This window comes from Pseudorasbora parva, chromosome 19 (genome assembly GCF_024679245.1).
Source record: "Pseudorasbora parva isolate DD20220531a chromosome 19, ASM2467924v1, whole genome shotgun sequence".
Classification (NCBI taxonomy): Eukaryota; Metazoa; Chordata; class Actinopteri; order Cypriniformes; family Gobionidae; genus Pseudorasbora; species Pseudorasbora parva.
In genome coordinates, this window is record NC_090190.1 from 27,214,367 (window position 1) to 27,238,302 (window position 23,936).

General features: G+C 43.8%; 1 protein-coding gene across 1 annotated transcript in view; it reads right to left on the reverse strand.

The window, feature by feature from the left end:
• LOC137048292 (SH3 and cysteine-rich domain-containing protein 2-like) overlaps window positions 1-23,936 on the reverse strand; it is a 146,765-nt gene that overhangs the window by 39,242 nt on the left and 83,587 nt on the right. The window contains exon 7 of the mRNA XM_067426401.1: window positions 17,154-17,229. Coding sequence (XP_067282502.1) covers window positions 17,154-17,229 — 76 coding nt within the window. The remainder of the gene's footprint in view (window positions 1-17,153; window positions 17,230-23,936) is intronic.

Here is a 23,936-nt window from a genome sequence, read left to right on the forward strand (position 1 = left end):
GAGAACTCCAATAGTATATTTGTATGTTTTCAGACTGAAAATGAATCGCACAGCTACAAGTAAGTAAACAATTCAAATATTTGTGTTTTTAAAATACATAATGTAAAGTTAGATGGTTTGCATGGTTTGAAATAGCTTCCTGATTAGCAAGTTTTTTTAGCCTCTCCTCACAACTGCTCACTAAGTAATATCCCTTTTTGTAGATTTTTTTTCCCTTGAGTAACTGCATTTATCAGCAATTGAACTCTTGCTGATAAACAACTTGTCTTATCATTGCTTTTATTTTTCTTAGTTAGTCAGGATTTTCCACAATGTACAGTTGCAAACTTTGCAATTTGCCTTTTCACCAACTAACTTTTTTATACAAAACAACACCAACATAGGGCAAATTTCTTTCCAGAGAAAACTTCAATCCGAATGTCAGTTGAAAATGATCTACATCTACCAGTCACACCAAGGCTCATCATGCTTGATAAGTATGAAATATATGGTAAATAGTGGCACTGCATGTGTTTTCAGTGTCTTCTACGTATTTAACAATCAATACCAAGAGTCAGCCAGTGCCACATTAGAACTAATTGAAAGGTACATGTGGCAAACTGTGGCAAACTCATTTTACATTATTGCACATGTACCTTTCAATGAGTTCTAATGTGGCACTGTGTTGGGGATTGCCCCACTGAGGCCATGTCCACACTAATACGTTTTCATTTGAAAACGTATATTTTTCTCTCCGTTTTGGCTTTCCGTCCACACTGAGACAGTGTTTTAAGTCAATGAAAACATAACGTTTTGAAAATGCTCTCCAAAGCGGATACATTTGAAAACGCGGTCTTCGCGTCGTAGTGTGGACTGTGAAAACGGAGGCTTTTTAATACGATGACGCATTTTTAGCCATGTGATGCAGTCATATGACCAATTCCGCCGAGATGGTAAACTACATTTTACAGCAGTTGTTTTGTATGCTTTCTGTTTTGACAGCCTTGTTAAATATTAATGTCAGTTTGTACATACTGTTAAAAAACTCCTTGTGCCTAACTCCTAAAGTGCCTTTTCTCGACATTGCCGCAAAATTTTAAAGAGTAAATAAAAAAGTAACGGAAATGAAGCAAGTCGAAGCGTCTTGAATTTGCTCATGCGCAGTACGGGGATGTAAGCGTTTTCAGACGTTTCAGTGTAGATGAACATTTTTTGGAAAACGATTGAAAATGATAGTATGGACGCGGAGCGTTTTTAGATGAAAACTCAGTTTTTAAATTTATCCGGAGTGTAGACGTAGCCTGAATGCCAGTTCTTTAAAGACCCTGTACAGTCAAAATTAAGTATGTGATCTGAGTTTGTCCCACCACAGAAAAATATGTTATTAACCACCCAGCCAAATTTTAATGATAATAAAAGTCGCCAAGTAAATAAAATAAGAGATCAAAATCTTGAAAAAATTAGCAGTATTCTCTGCTCTCAAACGCTGGGGGCATGTCCGCTGGCTGCGCCGAAACCACCCCCACTCGCGGGAAAGCTACCTCCGCCTCACTCAAATGTCATACATGTTTGAGCCTCCAGTATTTTTTTATGGTCTATGCTCCAGAGCCAGAAACAAACTAAGGCTGGTTTCACACTGCACGCGTTAGCAGGGCGTAAGCAGTGCGTGTTTTTTCGGCGCCCATGTTAACAGATTAGAGCATTCACACCGTTTACTAATAATACTCACCGTTAATAATCACACAAATTATTAATCCCAGAGGCATATTAAGGTTACTTTTATCATGTAAACTACCTATAAAACATATGCATGTGTTTTTGGGACAGAGGGGAAAACAGTCGCATTTACAGCATATATGCTTCCCATCATAAATCAAAACACGAGAATAACAGTGTCGGAGGAGAACGAGCCGTGGTACATCTGCGCGAGACGAACGCTGCCGGTGTGAATGCACAACAGTGCGCGGCTCCTGCTCTCCATACGCACTGCTCCTGCCCTGCCAACGCACTGCTTGCGCGTGCAGTGTGAAACCGGCGTTAGAGGACATTGACATATTCGATAACCAACATCATCCCCCTCAATCTGCAACAGATTGGTCTGTGCTTTTTTCCTCTCCGTTTTATGCAATTTAGCTAGTTATCTAACTAGCATAAACGTATCCAAATAAAGTTAGGCTAACAATAAATAACATAGAATAAAGTTTATTTTGCCACTTTATAGTCACATACTGTATCAAACTAAACGATATAAGACAGATATTACAGATATAATATATACAGGTTTACAGAATAGTTGAAATCATATTGATGTAACTTATATAAACAAAACAAAATCACGTTAGAGGGTTGCAGGATTTAGTTACTGTGGACTAATATAACGTTACCTGCTGTAATTATAACACAAGCACACAAGGAAACTTACACTCAATGATGGGCACGTAACGTTATTGCGGATGATGACGGCACCGGCTGATGTCGGCGAGACGGGAGGATGAAAGCGGGAGATAGTCGGTTCAGCCCCCTTCACCAGTAACAGCGGATTATCAGTGAATCCCAGTTGTCTCCAATGAAAGTTTATAAAACTATCCTGTGTAAAATGATCACTACAGAGGTGGTTGTTGGTGGTGATCCTCGGCTCTCCATCAAAGTGGCTCTCCATACAATGAATCCACCTCTTCTTGATATGATAGTTTTTCGGATATTTAAATAAGGACACCGAACTGTTCCCTTTATCGAGGGAACTCGCACTGCGTCATCGAGTGACGGCACTCTGGGGAACGCCCCCAGCATGACGGCTCTGAAGTATGAATGAAATCAGCCACCAATCTGGTTGGTGCTACGTCATGACATAGTAGGTGACGCCGTACGCGGAAGCTATAAGAAGGCGGCGTCTCATACAACAGACAGTCTTTGCTCTTCAGCGAGGCGCTCTGTGTGATATTGTTTGTCTATTTAGTGTTGTCTGTCACCAAATATCAGTAAGATAAGCCATGGCAAGCAAGCAGTTTAGACGGTGTGTGCACCCGTGCCCGCGCTTCATTACGGGCTTGGACACACACCAGCTGTGTGTGCAGTGTCTCGGGGCGCAGCACGCTCAGGCGGCGCTTGAGGGTGCCGTCTGCAGCAAGTGTGAGAGGCTGCCGCTCCGGGTGCTGCGCTCACGGCTGGCCGTGTTCACCGAGAGCAGCCAGGCTCGCGAGCCCCATGGATCCGGTCCCGCGTCTGTTGAGGCAGCGCGGCGGCGTAGATCCTGGGGCTCACAACTGGATCTCGCGATGGGAGGCGGGCATGCTGAGGCATCTTCCCACTCCTCGTCCAAAGATTCAGAAGCTCTTCTGCCTCGTGAGGAAGCCCGCGCTGCGGCATCTTCCCACAAGGTCGATGACCCAGTGCTGATGCTGTCTGATTCCGAGGGATCGTACAGCATCCCATTTGGTGTGCGCACACTGAAAATCCTCCCCGACTAAGCTCTGCCGGGTGGCCGCTTTAGGGGGTCGGGCAGGGGGTTCGGTGGGTACCAGAGACCAGCCTCGAGAGGCTGGTTCCCCTAGTAGAATATATCGGCGCATGGTCATGCCTCCCGAATATATCTGCTTGGGTCCTGAGTACAGTGAGAAGGGGGTACAGACTGCAGTTCATAGCTCCACCACCGAGGTTCAACGGTGTGGTCTGGACCGTGGTCCCTCCGGCCCAGAGGCAGGTTATGGAATAGGAAGTGCACTCTCTGCTGGTCAAGGAGGCGATAGAACGAGTTCCTCCGCCAGACAGGGAGTCGGGGCTTTACAGCCGCTACTTCATAGTTCCCAAGAAGGGTGGGGGCTTGCATCCAATATAAGATCTGAGATACAGTCCCTGACAAAAGTCTTGTCGCTTATCTATTTTGTAGAAATACCTGATATTAACCTGACTTTTAATTAATCAATTGGTGTTAGATATAGCTCATATGAAAAGCTAAAACCCTCCCAAATGATGTTTAATGCACCGAAATAAATAATTTTCACAGAAGAAATATTTATCATTTAATCAAGACAGAAAGGTCAAATTTTGGCAAGACAAAAGTTTTGTCCCCTATACAGAAATTGAACAAATTTACTGCAAATACAAAAATATGTCAGCAAATTAAGTTGTGGTGCTGTGAGATCCAAATTTAATATCTTGTATGACTTCCATGAGCTTGAAGGACTGCATCCATGCGGTTTGGGAAGGATGCATACAATTTATTGATGAAGTCATCCGGAATAGCTAAGATAGCAGTCTTGCATGCCTCCCAGAGTTCATCAATATTCTTTGGTTTCGTCTTGCATGCGTCCTCTTTCATCCTACCCCACATATGCTCAATGATGTTCATGTCTGGTGACTGGGCTGGCCAATCCTGGAGCATCTTGATCTTCTTGCCTTGAGGGACTTTGATGTGGAGATGGAAGTATGTGATGGAGCACCGTCCTGCTGCAGAATTTGGCCTCTTTTATGGTTGGGAATATAAGAGGTAGCTAAGATTTCTTGGTATTTTAGACTGTTGATGTTGCCTTCCATCCTGCAGATCTCGCACACCCCCATAGTGGATGTAACCCCAGACCATGATTTTTCTGCCACCAAACTTCACTGTTTTCCGGGTGAATCTCGGATCCATTCAGGCTTCAGTAGGTATCCTGCAATATTTGTGGCGACTGTGGTGTAATTCAACTGAAGATTCATCTGAAAATCCACCTTCTGCCACTTTTCCAGCGTCCATCCTTTTAGCAGGCTGTGGGCCTTGGCAAATGCCACGCTGTTTTTCAATTGTATTTTGTTTAGTGCTGGCTTCTGGGCACTGATTCGACCATGGAGGCCATTTCGAGGCAGAATCCTACAAACTGTTCTGGTTGACACAGGGACTTCAGATGACCAGGTCTCGTGGAGCTCTGCTCCAGTGGAAAATTGGCTGGCCTTGGATTTTCGAGCCAACAAACGGTCCTCTCGAGCAGTTGTCTTGCGGGGTCTGCCTGACCTGGGCTTGTCAAAAACGTCTCCAGTCTCTTCAAATCTTTTTTTTATCCTCTGTACTTGTTGCTGAGACACATTGAAGGTGTCTGCCACATCAGCAGTGGATCTGGTCTTCAGCCTCTTGATAATCAAAACTTTAGTCTCTGGGTGAATCTTAGGCATGTTTGCAGAGGTCTAGTTGCAGTTGATGTGAAGGTCTAGTGTACTGGGGTTCTTTTTATACACACTTGAGACCTAATTGATCCATTATTAGTCACAGGGGAAGCTCATATGACAAGGTGACAACACTTAATGTCTTTGCAAAAATTTACTCAATGGGCTTTACCAAGCTGTGAATATTAGAATACTTTTTGAAAGTTTAGTTTTTCACTGAAACATTATCACAAAAGCTGGTGGGATTAAAATGAGCCATTTCTTGTAAAAAAATCTTGATTAGAAATATATTTCAGCGGCACTTTAGGTCAATTTGTACACAATTTGTACAAAAGTCTTGTCAGGGACTGTACTTGAACCGTGGTCCCCCCGGCCCAGAGGCAGGTTATGGTACAGGAAGTACGCTCTCTGCTGGTCAAGGAGGCGATAGACAGGGCGTTTCTGGCGACTCCTCCGCCAGACAGGGAGTTGGAGCTTTACAGCCGCTACTTCATAGTTCCCAAGAAGGGTGGGGGCTTGCGTCCAATATTAGATCTCTGAGGAGATTCAGGTTCAAGATGCTCACAATCCAAGCTATAGTGACTCTGATCCAGTTCGAGGACTGGTTCGTCACGATAGATCTAAAGGACACATATTTTCATGTCTCCATCCTCCCTGCCCACAGGAAGTTCCTGAGGTTCGCTTTCGGGGGCGAAGCGTACCAATATCGGGTTCTTCCTTTCGGTCTAGCTCTTTCCCCTCGCACCTTTACAAAGTGCATGGATGCAGCTCTGGCCCCGATGAGGCTCCAGGGCATCCGTGTACTCAATTACATCGACGACTGGCTCATAATGGCTCAGTCGCGCGAGATGGCGATTCGGCATCGAGATGTCGTTTTGTCCCATCTCAGGTGCTTGGGGCTGAGACTGAACACGAGCAAAAGCGTGTAAGTACCCGCCCAGAAGACTACGTTCCTCGGAGTGGTATGGGATTCGACCACGATGCGGGCGAGCATGTCTCCCGCACGGGTCGAGACCATACTGGCGGAGGTCTCAGGTATGAAGCTAGGCCACAGCCGCACTGTGAAGCAGTTTCAGAGACTGCTAGGCCTCATGGCAGCAGCGTCCAAGGTGATTCCGTTCGGCCTGTTATACATGAGGCCCCTCCAGTGGTGGCTGGGGACCAGGGGGTTCTCCTCGAGGGGAAAACCTTTCCGTATGATCAGGATAACGCGCAAATGCCTTCGTTCCCTCCTCATATGGAAAAATCCCAGGTTCCTGTCCCAAGGGCCAGTGTTAGGAGCGTCATATTGCAGGAAGATCCTTTCAACAGACGCCTCCCTCACGGGCTGGGGTGCGGTAATGGAAAGCCAGTCTATGAGAGCTCTTTGGGGGCCCCAGCATTCCTCCTGGCATATCAATTGCCTGGAAATGTGCAGGTTGGCGCATCAGATCCTCCTGTGGTCCCAGGGGAAACTGTCGTCTCTCACAGCGATGTACGTCCCAGGGGACCAAAACCAGGGAGCGGATGTCCTGTCAAGGCAGGGGCTGAGGCCCGGGGAGTGGTGGGAGGCCATGTGCGAGAGGTTTGGCCCAGTGGAAGTGGATCTGTTTGTGTCCAAGGAAACGACCCATTGTCCGCTGTGGTTCTCCCTCAGGCATCCGGCCCCGTTGGGACTGGATGCCATGGCACAGACGTGGCAGAGGCGGCGTCTGTACGCATTTCCCCCAATCGCTCTGCTCCCGGGAGTTCTAGAGCGGGTCCGCCGGGAGGGCATCAGCCTCCTATTAGTAGCACCCTGGTGGCCGACCCGGGTTTGGTTCTCCGACATTGTGGCACTTCTGGACGGCTCTGTGTCCTCTGAGGAGAGATCTGCTGTCTCAGGCAGGGGGTATGATATTCCACCCCAGGCCCGAGCTGTGGGAACTCTGGGTCTGGCTCTTGAGGGGGCACAGTACCTAGGGGATGGCCTGCCATAGGAAGTCGGAAAGAGACCATTCTCAGCTCTAGGGCTCCCTCTTCGAAAAAACTGTATAGCCTTAAGTGGAATGTCTTCTCTAGCTGGTGTAGAGAACGGAGGGTTGATCCAGTTAACTGCGGTGTGGCTTCAGTGCTGGAGTTCCTCCAAGACTGTTTCTCCACCGGTCTGACCCCATCCACACTGAAGGTGTATGTGGCTGCCATAGGGGCTTTCCACTCGCCTTTAGATGTGGGTCCGCTGGGTAGGCACCACTTGGTTGTACGGTTTCTCTGTGGGGCTAGGAGGTTGAGGCCTGGGGCTCATCCCAGAGTTCCGGCCTGGGATCTGGCAGTGGTTCTTGAAGGGCTGGTCGAGGCCCCCTTCGAGTCGGCTGAGGCGAGAAACCTGACCCTTAAGGTAGCTTTTCTCCTCGCTATCACTTCTCTGAGGAGAGTGGGGGACCTCCAGGCCTTGGCGGTTACGCCAACCTGCTTGGAGTTTGCCCCAGGCGAGGTGAAGGCTATCTTACACATCTACAGGGATGAGGTCAGTGTTTCTTCAGGCGTTTCATCCTCCACCTCACGCGACGGCAGAGGAAGCTAGGATGCACCTGCTCTGCCCTGTTAGGGCGCTAATAATTTATATGGAGAGGTCAGCCCAATGGAGGAAGTCGGACCAGCTTTTGGTGTGCTTTGGCCCCCCCAAGAAAGGGTTGCCTGCGGCGAAACAGACTATCAGTTACTGGATCGTCCAGGCTATAGCCACGGCTTATCGGGTGCGCGATTTGCCTTCACCCATAGCCGTGAGGGTTCACTGTACGAGGGGCTTGGCCTCCTCTGTGGCCCTCCTTTCGGGAGCTTCACTTATTGAGATTTGTGTAGCAGCAGGGTGGGCTAATCCTCACACCTTTATCAGGTTTTATAAGCTGGACCTCCCGGCTACGCCGGGTGCTAGGGTGCTCGTGCCCTGAGTGTGCCTGAGATGTCAGCTTCACACCAGGACGGACGTGTGTTGGTGTAGCCTAGTGGGTATTCGTTCCCCAGAGTGTCGTCACTCGACGACGCAGTGCGAGTTCCCTCGATAAAGGGTATGTCTCGGGTTACATATGAGAGGGAACGAGACCCTGCGTCTCGTCACCACACCTTCACGTAGAGCGCTCGCTTCATCGCAAAGGCTGTCTGTTGTATGAGACGGCGCCTTCTTATAGCTTCCGCGTACGCCGTCACCTACTACGTCATGACGTAGCACCAACCGGATTGGTGGCTGATTTCATTCATACTACAGAGCCGACGCGCTGGGGGCGTTCCCCAGAGTGTCGTCCCTCGACGACGCAGTGTCTCGTTCCCTCTCAGGGAACAATGGTTACATACGTAATCCGAGACGTTTTGTAAGTGACTACATCCAGGTAACGCATTTCCGCAACGAAGACATAGCTAGCTAGCAAATTGTAGGCTATAGTAACTAATAGCACTCACGATTGAGCGGCAAACTGTCGCGAATGTGCTCTAGTTATAAGCCTCAGTGCGTCATCGACAGTTGGGGCAGGGCCAGGATAAGAGGCTCCAGTGCGTCATCGAGCCACAGTTTTAGAAGAAAACTGCCTAGAACAATTTATTATTTGTTTTTCAAGTGATTAAATCAGATGTTTGTTCAGTTCGCATCGCATTCTCAGTGTTGCCACAATGGGCACTATAACAGACATTAGCGTAAAGTACCGTTGTCTTCTGCAGGGTTAAAGGGTACATAATACACACAGTTTCTGGCAGTTTCATGTTAATCTTGAGTAGTATTGCATCCTTCATATCTCTGAAGAATCTTTAGTTGATCACTTTCATAAAAGACAGATACACTGTACCAATTCTTTCCGAAAACAGCCGAACTCGTGCAGGCGTGCAGTGGGCGGAGCTAAAGAGGCATGAACACACACACACACACACACATACACACGTACTACCTCATGGCATTATCCTTGGATATGCTGGATTATTTGGAAAGCTGAACATGGTTATCTTTACCTTAAAATCAAAAACACACTTCTTTAGTCATTGTTGATTTCATGGTCTAAAAACAAAATGACATGCCGACTCATTTGTGAACCACTGATCCATATTTCTCCATGTATACTCATCAGAACTTTGATTCCTATTCATTTGGTCACTTTCGACGCCACATTGGAATACCGAAGAATAGGATCTCGCTCACGAGAGCCGATCTACTTCAAATGTAACTAAACGATCCAATGGACATTGGCATGCAATGATTGCACCAGGTGCTCATGCCACGCAGTGTAGGTATAAATGAGACACAGGTTTTTGCATCAAAATCAGCATTTTTTTTTGGACCCAAGTGGTACTTGGTTATGCTAGTTATCACTCCTTTCTTCGCAGTCCTTACTGAAGAAAGCCTGCTTTTTAGAAGTGATCTTTTGAGTCAGTGACTACGTTTACATGGACAGCAGTAATCTAATTATTGACCTTATTCTAAATAAGACAATATTCTGATTAAGGTGTTTACATGAGTTGCTTTTAGAGTACTCCGTTCATGTTCCCGTTTTACATGTGCTAGAACATAGATCGATTATGGCACGTCATTACGTCCCCATGCCACGCTATGTTCTCCAACATCCAATCATAGCGTGACTTTGGCAGGTGTGTTAATTTTATAGGCTCAGTAAACCCGCTAACTTCACCTGCGGGTGTCGCTGTTGGACAGTGTTACTTTACATTAAGAAGTATAACAAAACATGCGTTTTTATAATGTTTTATATCTACATTTACGTTGATTTATTTTTGTAATATGTATTTTTTTTTTTGAAGAGACACTGCCCCTCTTTCCTCCTTATTGACAGCCAACATTTAAAATAATAGCTTTGATTAATTATGAAAAAGGTTTAAAAATCATGACTCTTTGGATTGTTTTTCCTGCCGTCGAGCCACAGGCGTTCACTGAATGACCCATCTGGTTTGCGATTACAGATACAAACTTATTGTATTTTACTTTTACAATGAGCATTGAACAACAAAAATAAAAATAGAGAGAGAGGACGCAGTGTTCACAATGAACAGTCAAGTAAAACACACACCGCCCATAGCAACGACGTTTATGGCAACGACTTTTCAGACTGACAGATCTGTAAAAGATAAACGCGACTTTTCCACTATTTGTTACTGTTTTGTACACGTTGTTATATTAAGTAAAATCCCAATTATGTTTTATTGGCCACAATATTATCGATGATTGTTGAAAGGGGCACTTTTGATTAATTTTCAAAAAGGGCAGAGGTTCGAACCCACAAAGCCTCCCCTCTGCACTTCCCTGTTGTGCGTAACGGTATGTGTCCTGTCAAAAAATGCGGTGAAATCTCCGACATGACATTAATAGTTAGATTAAGGTGTGTACATGTCTCTGATAATGCGACTAAAATAGGCATACTCCACATGTCTTAATCCGATTTATGTTTAGTTAGATTATGACTTTAATCAGATTAAGGTAATTAGAAATCGCTGTCTACATGGTAGCCTCTTAATCAGAGTATTGTCTTAATCAGATTAATATCGGAGTATTGTTGTCCATGTAAACGTAGTCACTGTTGGTGTGATGGCACAGCAGCAGGTCTTGTGGTTTTCCCTCTCTTTTTTCTTTGTAAGAGCAAACGCAAAGGCTGTTCTCACAGCTGGTTCAGTGCACTAGTTGGAGAGCGCTTAAAAGCTCTTCTGATAGGTGGTAGAGAACGTCTTTGTGAGAGAGAGCACACATGTCAGGCTGCACTACTGTCAGGCTGCACTACAGCAACCCCTCCCCCTGCGTGTTTCAGAACCAAGGGGAGTGTCCCTCTAAAGCCCCTTTCACACTGCACGTCGGACCTGCAATATTGCCGGAACATTGCCGGGTCACCTTCTGTGTGAAAGAAACCATGTCCTGGCATTGATTACCGAATTGAACCCGGGATTCGACCCGGGACGAGCGCTATGTGAACAAAAGCCAAAACTAATGCCGCAACGTGTACGTAGTTATCGTGCGACTCCTAGAGCTTGTTTTTTCAATAATACACCCCCGCAGTGCCAGAAGAGCTAGTCGTGTTTTAAACGCAGAGAGTGTTCGTATACAAAAGAAACTAAAATTAAACAAGCAGAAATGTGCGCAAACTGGACACAAGTCGAGACCACGGAGCTCCTTAGTATCCGCGCTTAAGCTACGTGTCAACTCGTTCCGGGGCCGTTACGGGTTGTGTGTGAAAGGGTACATATTACGGTATTTCGTTGGCAGTGTGAATGGGCCAAATCTAGTGGCTCGGGAACAAATGCCGGTTCGCATTATCCGTGTATTTGCCAGAATCGCAGTGTGAAAGGGGCTTAAAAGAGCAAAAAAGTTAGAGCTTGTGTCTTTTTCAAGATGACATTCTATTTGTGTGTTTCTGAATGTGGTCATTATCTGTCACTGAGGAATGGTCACCAGCATGGGCATTCAGCATGCTGAGGCAGCGCTAATAGATGAGTCATGGACTCAATGCAGGAAAATGACTATCTCAGAGTTGCAGTCGAGACCCAGTCTCACTTCTGCCTTGAACTAATCCACCACAGGTTACTTCAGACAGTAACGGGGGGTGATTTGAGGATCACGGTAAGCGCATTTCCCCCAGGGATATATTGGGAATAGTGCTTGGTTATCATAAAATCATAACAGCCTAATGCTTGATTGACTGATTTGCTAAAATAAAAACAGGCACAGGAAAAGATGAGTGCCAGCCAATGAGACTGCGCATTAGTTCGCCCACTACTGGAAAAAAAAAAACTGTAAATATTTATTTTAGGGCCGGGACTCGATTAAAAAAATTAATCTAATTAATTAGAGGCTTTGTAATTAATTAATCGAAATTAATCGCATTTTAATCGCATATAAATATTTGACCTGAGAACAATGAGAAGTAATTTTTCACATGTATTTTTAGTATACCATTGAATAATGACTGAAAACATAAGCTTAATCAACAAAATATTTTTTATTTATTTCAGTCCAGCAGACCAGCGCAATGTTTGCCATTAAGTTTAGCAAAAGCATATTTGTGATATTTGAGGCTCGATGTGCTGCGGTGATACGCAAATTCCTTGTTGTATAGCTTGCACACAACCCTGCTCTTGACGACGCTTCCATTCTTTTGTTTTTTAAAACAAAATGTCCCATCCATGGGGCCAAGCAAAGCACTCTCATCAGCTTCTTCGTTCATGTTCACTCATGCCCTGCGTCTCAATCAGCTCCCTAGTTCCCTAGTCAGGGCACTGATCAAGACATAAGTCAATGGGCTGACTCCCTGATCAGTGCCCTGACTACTGAACTAGGGAGCTGATTGAGACGCACCCATGGTTTGTTGTTGTCGTTGTCGCGCTAGTTGGTGTTCCAGTATAATCGGTCCGTCGAAACTGATTCATTGAAAAACGTTCCGCGGTGCAAAAATAAATGCGGTTAAATTTTTTATTTTTTTGCGTAATTAATTAACGCGTTAAAGTCACGTAATTAATTAATCTTAATTAACGCGTTAAAGTCCCGGCCCTAATTTATTTATTAAAAAGTGTATTATAATATAATAAAGTATTTTAGTTTGGCGACCAAAAAAAAGGCAGTTCTATTGCCAAGGTGTGCATAGAGGGTTGTCCTCTCTCACCACTCTATATGGAGGAGCGCAGAATGGCTACAAGCAGGTTCCCCCCATGGAATGGGCCGTTGCTATGTAACTGTACCCTAACTCTACATCCATGGAGCCACATCCTACCAAGCTTGTGAGGATGCTGTCTTCTCCTTACATGCTATTGCATTGTTGCAGGTCCATCAGGCCCAGGCACTGAAGACCTTGCACGATGGTGGTCACAACCCCACAGTTCTGTATAAACTGGACCGCGACGGATCTCGCACTTCGTGAAACGAAGAGCACGGCATGGCATGGCACGTCACGTTACGCAATGTCCACTATTGTGGTCCAGTAGCACCACCTCTGGCTGTGTCTCTCATGTCATTGTGGATGACATGAGGGAAACCGACAAAGTCAGTCCCCCGTGTCCCAGACCGGCCTCTTTAGCAAGGCGGTCCAGAACTTCGCCCAGCAGTTCTCGGCCGTACAGAAGCAGACTAAGGGCGATCAGTCACAACGGTCAGCTGTTGTCTCCACCCCGCCGCCGGCAGCAACTCAGCCTTCTTATCGCAGAGGGTGGCCACCTGTGTCTGCCTCTGCTCCCACGTCGCAGCAGCAGCCTCCACGCAAGCGACGTTGAGGAGTAGGGCACAAGTAGGCCGCCCTGCCTATCCAAGCCTCCACCAAGAGGGGTGGCAAGTGGCAAGGGAAAGCAGGGGAGGAGGGCTGGGTGGAGAATCTCGTGTTCTGTTTTGTTTCTGTTCCACCGCTGGGCTCAGTTCATTTACAGGCAGCAGTGGATGGTTTGAGGATGCAACCAGACCTCCTCACGTACTCTCTGCCCCCTCTTTGAATCAGGTAGGTGTTCTGCAGCACACTCACACCTCACAGCAGGCCGCCACCATGAGACAGCAGCCTCAGCAGTGTACCTGCATTCCACCTCGCTGACCCATGCTGGGTATGCCGGTGGTCCCTTTCACGGTCTGTCGCGGTGGCTCATTCAAACCATCAAGTTCGGCTATGCGATTCAGTTTGCCTGGCGCACTCCCAGGTTCAAGGGTCTCTGCTTCACTTTGGCGAACACTGCAAATGTCCTACATTTTTCTTGGTATGGAGTTGGATTCAGTCGAACGGACAGCTCACAGAGGTGTGTGTCCAGTTGATGCTGAACTACCTGCACATTTCATGGCGGTCTTACTGAAACATTTTTCAAAGACTCCTGGGGCATATGGCAGCCGCAGTGGCAATAACATTTCTCAGCCTGCTTCATATGAGACCGCTCCAACATTGACGTTTGCGCATTAGTTCGCCCACTACTGGAAAAAAAACGGCATATCTTCTGGAGTCCTGAGATGGGCGCGGCAAAGCTGCACTCACTGGGTGAGCATCACACCAGCCTGCTGCCAATCCCCTGGTGTGTGCAACCTTGTGGCCAACAAGCTTTCATGAACTGCGCTCCCAGGGTAGTGGTGACTCCACCCCCAGGTGGATGTATACTTTGCTGTTGGGTGCACAGGCCTCCATCAAGGATGAATTGTGCCGGGTGATTCCCACATAGTACTGAGACTGCGGCTTGGCTAAGGAGGCAGACCCAGCCCTAGCTTTGCTGTGTCCCATCTCTGCTCTGTGGATCTACGTGGATAGAACTTAAAGCTTCAGAACCTCACATCAGCTCTTTGTCTGTCATGGAGACCAACAGAAGGGAAAGGCTGTCTCCAAGCAGAGGATGGCCCACTGGATAGTGGATATCATCACATTGGCTTGCCAAACATAAAATGTGCCCTGTCCGCTCAGGGTGCGAGCACACTCTACTCAGGGCCGTGCACAGACATTTTGAGGGGCAGTGGTCCAAACCAAAAAAGGGGCATTATAAAGGGATTGAGTATCATCATATTATAGAGAATGAAAAACAAACCTTTTACAATCATACTGTACAATTGATTGTATTACAATACAATTGTTAGTCTTAAGTGTTAATTTTCTAATTATTCTTCCAAAAAGTTGATTCTGGGCTAATTTGATCACTTTTCTATTTTAAATTTTTGTTGGAGATTTAAGTAGCAAATGAGAATCACTAAAATTAAAGAATATATTTTGAGACAAAGGTCTTGTTTATGATTTATGTAAATCATACGCAACAGAATAACAGAATGTAAAAGTATGATATTTGGGGTAAAAGGCATATTTAACATAATGGTAAACAGCTGACTGACTTCTATTTGTTGACATGACATGGTTAAGATTCAGCTGGTAAATATCTTAAGTCTATCTTAGAGGTAACATCATATTTATAATAAAAATATGATAATAATCATATAATACAAATATATTTAGTTGTTACAACGATAAAACTTTATTAAATTATTATGGGATCTCATTCATTCAATGTTTTCAGATTATTTACTTAAAAATGTAATAATTATTTAAGTTAATTATTTTATTAATCAGAATAAACAGAAAATACTGCAAACGTTGCTAGAGATTTTTTGAAAGCATGAACATTTTTGAAAAATTAGCACATTTTTCTTAGGTTGTGCTTTAGCCCCATTGTACCCTGATACAACTTATTAATATCTATAATAGCCTTTATTACCTTTTAAAAAAAAAAATTGTGTATACGATTAATATGGTCTAAATAAAATATAAATATGACATATGTTATAGATACTAGTATTAACTCCTAAAATTGATTATAATCGGAAATCTATTTTACAGGAGTTAAAGAGTGACAAACGGTCAGCAATATTCAGTATAGCCAACAGTATGGCGACTTACCCGCTGGCATGCTGGAGCTTTGAACCCATGTTTGCACTGTTGAAACACACAAACTACTAATTCCGCGGATCGACCACTGTCTGTATGTGAGTTGTAGTTTGTAATATTCTTCGACATTCTTTAACTGCAGTCTCCACAGAGAGCAGACACTGCCGCAGACTTTGAACGATGCTGCGGAGCGAGCAGGAAAACACGGAACGAATTAGCGGAATTAGTGGATTTTTAGCTGAACAGAATGCTTTTATGGGAATCCTCTGAGCGTGAGGGAGGGAAGGGGGCAAGAGGGGCACCTTAGCCGATGAGGGCAAAGGGGCAGTGGCTCTAGCCACTGGGCCACCCCCCTGTGCACGGCCCTGACTCTACTAGAAGTGTTGGTTGTTTCCTCCTGGGTGCTGGCACGTGGCACCTTGCTGTAAGACATCTGTAGAGCTATGGGCTGGGTGATAGAGGTTAACCCGACACATTAACTGTAATTATGAGCCCGAGCCCGATTTAAACCCGACCATTGTTCAATACGTGGGCGTTTTCACGAGAACGAGCCTGTAATGAGCAAAGCGCAGCGAAGCGGACTGGTGAGGCTCATGATAAAACTACATTTAGTTTTCAGTTTTCTCCAAAGAGACTGTACAGCCGAATAACATTTTGTTGCAATATGTTTAACACTTTGAAGCTGCTTTGAAACAATCGTCATTGTAAAAGCGCTATAGGCTATAAATAAAGTTGACTTGACTCCGACGATATATATATATATAATTTCTGATTATAGCATAGCTTTCTGCCAACCCAATTAGACTAGTAAAGGGGCCCGGCCCTACCCGACCCGAGGATAGTGCAGGGAAATCTCAGCCCGACCCGGCCCGCGGGTCGGTTCGGGTCAGGTTCGGGCTCGGGCAGAGAATCTAAACTCTACTGGGCGACACCCAACACGTTTGCTAGTTTCTACAGCCTACGTATAGAGCCGGTTTTCACCTGTGTTCTCACCACAAACGGGTAGAAGCACTGAGAGGCCCTGACTGTTCTCGGCTTGCTGTGTTATGGCGTTTACATTCTGAGGGGGCGGTTTACATTCTGAGGGGCCAGAGCCGGTTTCCACCTGTGTTCTCACCTCAAACGGGTAGAAGCACTGAGAGGCCCTGACTGTTCTCGGCTTGCTGTGTTATGGCACTTACATTCTGAGGGGCCGGTTTACATTCTGAGGGACCAGAGCTGGTTTCCACCTGTGTTCTCACCTCAAACGGGTAGAAGCACTGAGAGGCCCTGACTGTTCTCGGCTCGCTGTGTTATGGCGTTTACATTCTCCAGGGCACAAGCCCCCCCAGGGCACTGGCAGAGGCCATAGCGCTTTGGCAGGGATTCCTATTCGTCGGTACTCCAACATGGTGTTGAGAGTGACCAAGTGAATAGTAACATCTCGGTTACGTATGTAACCCTCATTCTCTGAAGGAGGGAGCGGAGACGCTACGTCACATCGCCATGTCCTCTGTACCCTGCTGTGGTGCCTGTGTCTCATTTATCACATCATATAATTTATCGCTGTTTATCAAACTGCGTGGCATGAGCACCTGGTGCAGTCATTGCATGCCAAGGTGCATTGGCTCATTTAGTTACACTCGAAATAAATTGGCTCTCACAAGCGAGATTCTTATTCGTCGGTACTCTGACGTGTTATACCTCCTTCAGGGAACGAGGACATTTTCTTACCCTTTGCTGGGTTTTCAGTCAGTATCTTCCTCTCAGGGGACACACATTCATTCCTATCCTGACCCTCCTCTTCATCCTCAAAAACACAAACAGAGTTTCACACAATAATGATCAATAAAGAAATGAAGTTTGAGCTTCCTTTCAATGAATTATCAAATATATATATATATATATATATATATATATATATATATATATATATATATATATATATATATATATATATTTCTGTCATCGCTAGAACAAGATTTGCAAGTTTAGGTGAGAAACAAAACACTATAGAAACTATTGACATTTATTTATAGCAAAAATGTACATTACACAGTTTAAATTAGGTGTCCTTAACAACTATGTAGCTAGTACAAAAATAAGTACAATATATTCATATTGTATTGCAAAACACGTGTGCTGCTGGTGTGATATGGTTGAGGTTAGTGACAGGTTTGGTAGTTTGGTTAAGTTTAAGGGGTGGAAGGGAAGGCTCAACAGTGTTATTATAGATGTAATAACAGAAAAATAAGTACAGCTATTTTTACATGCAGGTCTTTAAAAAATATATATAACCCTTAAACAGGCAACATGCACCAGTCCAGGATACATACTCTTTAGTCTCTTGTAGGAAGCACAAGATAGAACTTTTCATCCAATGCTGTTATCATTATCATAGTTGAGTCTTTAAGCATGTAGGTCATATTGCTTTTTTTCTTTTTCTGTGCTTGATTTGTCAGTTGATTGTCTTAACATCATCAACATGTCCACCCATGGTGCTGGACATTCTGACCTTGTAGAAAGTAAGCATACATTAATCTGACTTTTTCAGCAAAAATACAATACAAATGTTAAAGGTGCCCTAGAATGAAACATTTAGTTAACCTTGCCAAAGTGAAATGAAGAGAGTTCAGTACATGGACATCAACATACTGTGAGCTTCAAACACCATTGCCTCCTACTTCTTATGTGAATCTTGTGCAAGCTTCGGCGCGTCGGTGTCAGACGTAACATTGCTAATTGCCATGTGTCTGAGTGAACGCGTTTGTTGGGGGCGTGGCCAGCGTGGTATATAGGCTCGTTTATTTGTAGCATTAGGCTAGAGGTGAAGCATCGATTGACTGAGAGACAACTACTCTGTAAGTGTTTGTAACTTTCTCATTTGATTTTTTGTTCATTTGTTGTTAGATAAATGAGTCTGTGTAGCGCAGTGGTGTGTATTAGCAGTTTTGGTGTATAGTCCCTGACAAAAGTCTTGTCGCTTATCTATTTTCTAGAAATACCTGATATTAACCTGACTTTTAATTAATTCATTGGTGTTAGAAATAGCTCATATGGAAAGCTAAAACCCTCCCAAATGATGTTTAATGTGCTGAAATAAATAATTTTCACAGAAAAAATATTTATCATTTAATCAAGACAGAAAGGTCAAATTTTGGCAAGACAAAAGTTTTGTCGCCTATACAGAAATTGAACAAATTTACTGCAAATACAAAAATATGTCAGCAAATTAAGTTGTGGTGCTGTGAGATCCAAATTTAATATCTTGTATGACTTCCATGAGCTTGAAGGACTGCATCCATGCGGTTTGGCAAGGATTCATACAATTTATTGATGAAGTCATCAGGAATAGCTAAGAAAGCAGTCTTGCATGCCTCCCAGAGTTCATCAATATTCTTTGGTTTCGTCTCCCATGCGTCCTCTTTCATCCTACCCCACATATGCTCAATGATGTTCATGTCTGGTGACTGTGCTGGCCAATCCTGGAGCATCTTGATCTTCTTCGCCTTGAGGAACTTTGATGTGGAGATGGAAGTATGCGATGGAGCACCGTCCTGCTGAATCTGACAAACTGTTCTGGTTTACACAGGGACTTCAGGTGACCAGGTCTCGTGGAGCTCTGCTGCAGTGGAAAATGGGCTGGCCTTGGATTTTCGAGCCAACAAACGGTCCTCTCGAGCAGTTGTCTTGTGGGGTCTGCCTGACCTGGGCTTGTCAAAAACGTCTCCAGTCTCTTCAAATCTTTTTTTTATCCTCTGTACTTGAAGCTGAGACACATTGAAGGTGTCTGCCACATCAGCAGTGGATCTGGTCTTCAGCCTCTTGATAATCAAAACTTTAGTCTCGGGGTGAATCTTTGGCATGTTTGCAGAGGTCTAGTTGCAGTTTATGTGAAGGTCTAGTGTACTGGGGTTCTTTTTATACACACTTGAGACCTAATTGATCCATTATTAGTCACAGGTGAAGCTCATATGACAAGGTGACAACACTTATGTCTTTGCAAAATTGACTCAATGGGCTTTACCAAGCTGTGGATATTAGAATACTTTTTGAAAGTTTAGTTTTTCACTGAAACATTATCACAAAAGCTGGTGGGATTAAAATGAGCCATTTCTTGTAAAAGAATCTTGATTAGAAATATATTTCAGCGGCACTTTAGGTCAATTTGTACACAAGCGACAAGACTTTTGTCAGGGACTGTATTCTCGCGGTGTGTGTGTGGAGGAGTTAGCCTTTGTTTGATCATTGCCACGTGTCTGAGTGAACGCGTTTGTTGGGGACGTGGCCAGCACGGTATATAGGCTCGTTTGTTTATAACATTAGGCTAGAGGTGAAGCATTGATTGACTGAGATACAACTACTCTGTAAGTGTTTGTAACTTTTCTCAATTGATTGTTTTTCCATTTGTTGTTAGATAAGTGTGTCTGTGTAGTGCAGTGGTGTGTATTAGTAGTTTTGGTGTATTCTCGTGGTGTGTGTGTGTGGAGGAGTTAGCCTTTGTTTGCTCATTGCCAAGTGTCTGAGTAAACGCTTTTTTTGGGGGTGTTCCCAGCTGCTTTCAATAACGTTAGTCAGGTGAGTATAAACAGAGTGATAGTCTGCGAAAGCGGCAGCCCTTGTGTGAAGCCCCCCTCGTGTGAAGGCCGAGTGTAAAGACTTCAACTCTTCCCTGTACAACTCCTCCCGAGCAAGAACGCCGACAAGGCACTTGAGTATCGTTTTCCTTTTCATTATTTGTGTTCAGGTTTCTTATTACTATCTGGCCTTTTCTCTGATCTGTATTGACCATGTGCTTTCAAATCTCTACTATTACTACTAGCATTTGCAAATCATGCTCTGTACACGCGAGACACTGCAACCCTAATAATTTGCGCAGTCTACCTAAATCCTCTGCTACTTTACTCTCTATTCCAATTGGTATCTGGAATTGCCAGTCTGCCGTAAACAAAGCAGACTTTATTTCATCTATTGGGACTCATTCTCAGCTCAGCCTCATGGCCCTAACTGAGACCTGGATCAAACCAGAGGACACTGCCACTCCTGCAGCCCTCTCAACTAATTTTATTTTTTCACACACCTCTCGACCAACTTTCAGCATTTAAGCAGGCTCGGGTAACCTCACTGCTTAAGAAAACCTCTCTGAATCCAGCACTTTTAGAAAACTACAGACCGGTATCCCTTCTGCCTTTCATTGCAAAGACACTTGAGTGAGTTGTGTTCAATCAACTCTCTATGTTTCTTGAACAGAACAACCTCCTGGACAACAACCAATCTGGCTTTAAAAGCGGCCACTCGACTGAGACTGGCTTGCTCGCGGTAACTGAGGCACTGAGACTGGCAAAAGCAGCTTCCAAATCCTCAGTGCTCATCCTGCTGGATCTGTCTGCTGCTTTTCAATCAATCAATCAATCAACTTTATTTATATAGCGCTTTTACAATCACGATTGTGTCAAAGCAGCTTCACAGTGTCAAACAGGATAATATTGCAACATAACTAGATTTGGCTGTACTGAACTGCTCTCCAGTGGTTCAGGTCTTACCTCTCTGGTAGGTCCTACAGGGTTTTCATGGAGGGGTGAAGTGTCTAAGTTACATCATCTAGCTACTGGGGTTCCCCAGGGCTCAGTGTTTGGACCACTTCTCTTTTCCAACTACATGTCATCATTAGGCTCTGTCATTCAGAAACACGGCTTCTCCTATCACTGCTATGCTGATGACACTCAACTCTACTTCTCATTTCAACCAAATGATCCTACAGTCAGTGTTCGTATCGCTGCCTGTCTGACAGACATTTCTGACTGGATGAAAGAGCATCACCTTTAACTCAATATTGCAAAGACAGAATTACTTGTTATCTCAACCAACCCAGCACTTCATCAAAATTTTATCCATTCAGCTTGGTTCATCAAACATAACTCCATCTAGGACAGCCAGGAACCTTGGAGTTGTGATTGATGACCATTTAAACTTCACTGACCACATTACAACAGCCCGGTCCTGCAGATTTGCTTTATACAACATTAAAAAGATTAGACCCTTCCTATCAGCAGGCTGCACAACTCCTGGTTCAAGCTCTTGTTCTCTCCAGACTGGACTATTGTAATGCTCTTCTAGCTGGCCTTCCAGCATGCACTATCAAACCCTTGCAGCTGATCCTGAATGCAGCGGCGAGAGTGCTATTTAATGAGCTGAAGAGAGCTCATGTCACGCCTCTCTTCATCAGACTTCACTGGTTGCCAATGGCTGCTCGCATCAAATTCAAGGCACTGGTTCTCGCCTACAAAGCAACCACTGGCTATGCACCAATATACCTAAACTCGCTTGCTCAGACTTACACACCCTCCAGAAGCTTGTGTTCTGCGAGTGAGCGACGCCTCGTGGTTCCATACCAAAGACGCATGAAATCACCCTCACTGACATTTTCCTTGACCGTTCCCACCTGGTGGAATGACCTGCCGATCTCAATTCGTGCTGCTGAGTCTGTAGCCATTTTTAAAAAAACATCTTAAGACACATCTTTTCCAATTGCACCTGACCAATAAAGAATAGCACTTAACTATCCATTAAAATTTTGTTTGTTTGTCCAAAAAAAAAAAAAAAAAAAAGTTGGGTACTGTGCTTAATTAACTGAGATTTCTTCCAGGTTGTTGGCCTTGTTTGTTTTGTTGCTTCTATTGCTCTCCCCTATTTTGTAAGTCGCTTTGGATAAAAGCGTCCGCTAAATGATTAAATGTAAATGTAAAATGCATCCCTAATGTATTTGCAGAGACTGTGTCAATTAGACTCCCACTGAAATTGCCTCATCAACACAGCATCCTCAATAAACCCGTTCCCAGTGTCATGAATCCGATCTTTTAGAATATTCCTATCTAACAAATTACCTTATTGACATGGCATCCTCAATAAATCTGTCAACGGCATGGAGACTCAGATCTTTTGAACATTACTATCAAATATTTGCCTCATATTTTTTCTCCATTATGCCACCTGATGGAGTTTTGGTTCCTTGCCACTGTCACCTTTGGCTTGGCTTGCTCAGTTGGGGACTCTTTCAACTAAATATTTGAATACATTTTCAACTGTATTACTCATCTGGCCGTATTGTCACTATATGATAATTATAACCATTTTCTTTAGAGCGGCTGTACAGCCGAATCAAATTATGTTATTTTGAAAATCATTATTTTCCTGTTTAAAACAGTGAAGCTGCTTTGAAACAATCGGCATTGTATAAAGTTCTGTATAAATAAAGGTGATTTGACTTGTATATGACTATGGACAGGAGTCATGATTATATTTATAAAAAGTCTTCAAGTGACTGATGTAATCCACGTTTGAGAGTTGGATCACTCTCCCACTCTTTACTGAAGATACAACTTACCGTATATGTATGCCACTTTAGCATAGCAATCACTTAAATATACAGCTACGAGTTATTGCACTAAAAATGAATGCACACATCTGCCTGCTGATCGCTGATTTGCTAAAAGTGCGTGCTCATCGGCAGGAACCCGCCCAATCTGGCAACACTGTGTGTGATTTGTGTCATGTGCAGGTACGATGGATCACATACAAACCAATAGGGATTTGGAATGGTATATGTTTATACTTCTAATTCAAACAATCAAATTTATTATTATCAGGGTGGTACGATTTATCTGGATAATTTTTAGGGATTTTTTTAAGGATGACAAGACAGAATAAAAAACAAGTAACAAGGCTATTTTTAAAAAGTAATTAAGGAGAAGAAAATACAGATAAATGCGTGAAAATGTAAGTAGTAGAAGTAAAAGTCAACTTAAAAATAAATTACTCCACACTGTAAAATGCAACTGATGATCTTACTAATAATATTAAGTAAATATAACTTATTTTGAGTAAGTTTGTTGATCTTACTAAGGTTAACAGAGTAATGACAACTTTTTAGCACAGCAAGTTATTAAACTCAAAAGGTTCAATTAAACTCTAATTAACATAGTAAGTATATTGAACTTTTTCGAGTGGCTATGCACAGTTCTGTCCATAGGTGGAGTCGTTTCGCACCGTAATAACTTATTCTGATGGAAGAAGCACATGGAAAGGTGAGTCAGCGCTCGTTTGGCATGTTTTGTAATTGCTTATTTGCTTAATACATTAATCAATAGTGTAATAAGCAGATTAAATGAGGTAGTGTTACACAGCAACATTGGTTGTGATGTTAGTTTAATCAAACTTTTGGATTGTGTTGGATTGTGCTAATTGAAATGAACAGTCTAGCCATTGCTATTCACTAAGTTTTTGGTGCCTGTTTTCAATCAAGGAACGGTTTTATATTTTATTATTTATTTTTATTGTGTACAATGTTGACTGAGGAAAACTGAATACTCCAATTTAGAGATTTATATTACAGTGTTTAGGTCTGTTTTACAGGCAACGCTATAATGTAAATATATTCATTGTAGAATAGGCCAACTTAAGATATTTTTTTAATGTTTAAACAGGTGTAATAAGTATAAACATTACACAGTGACTTGC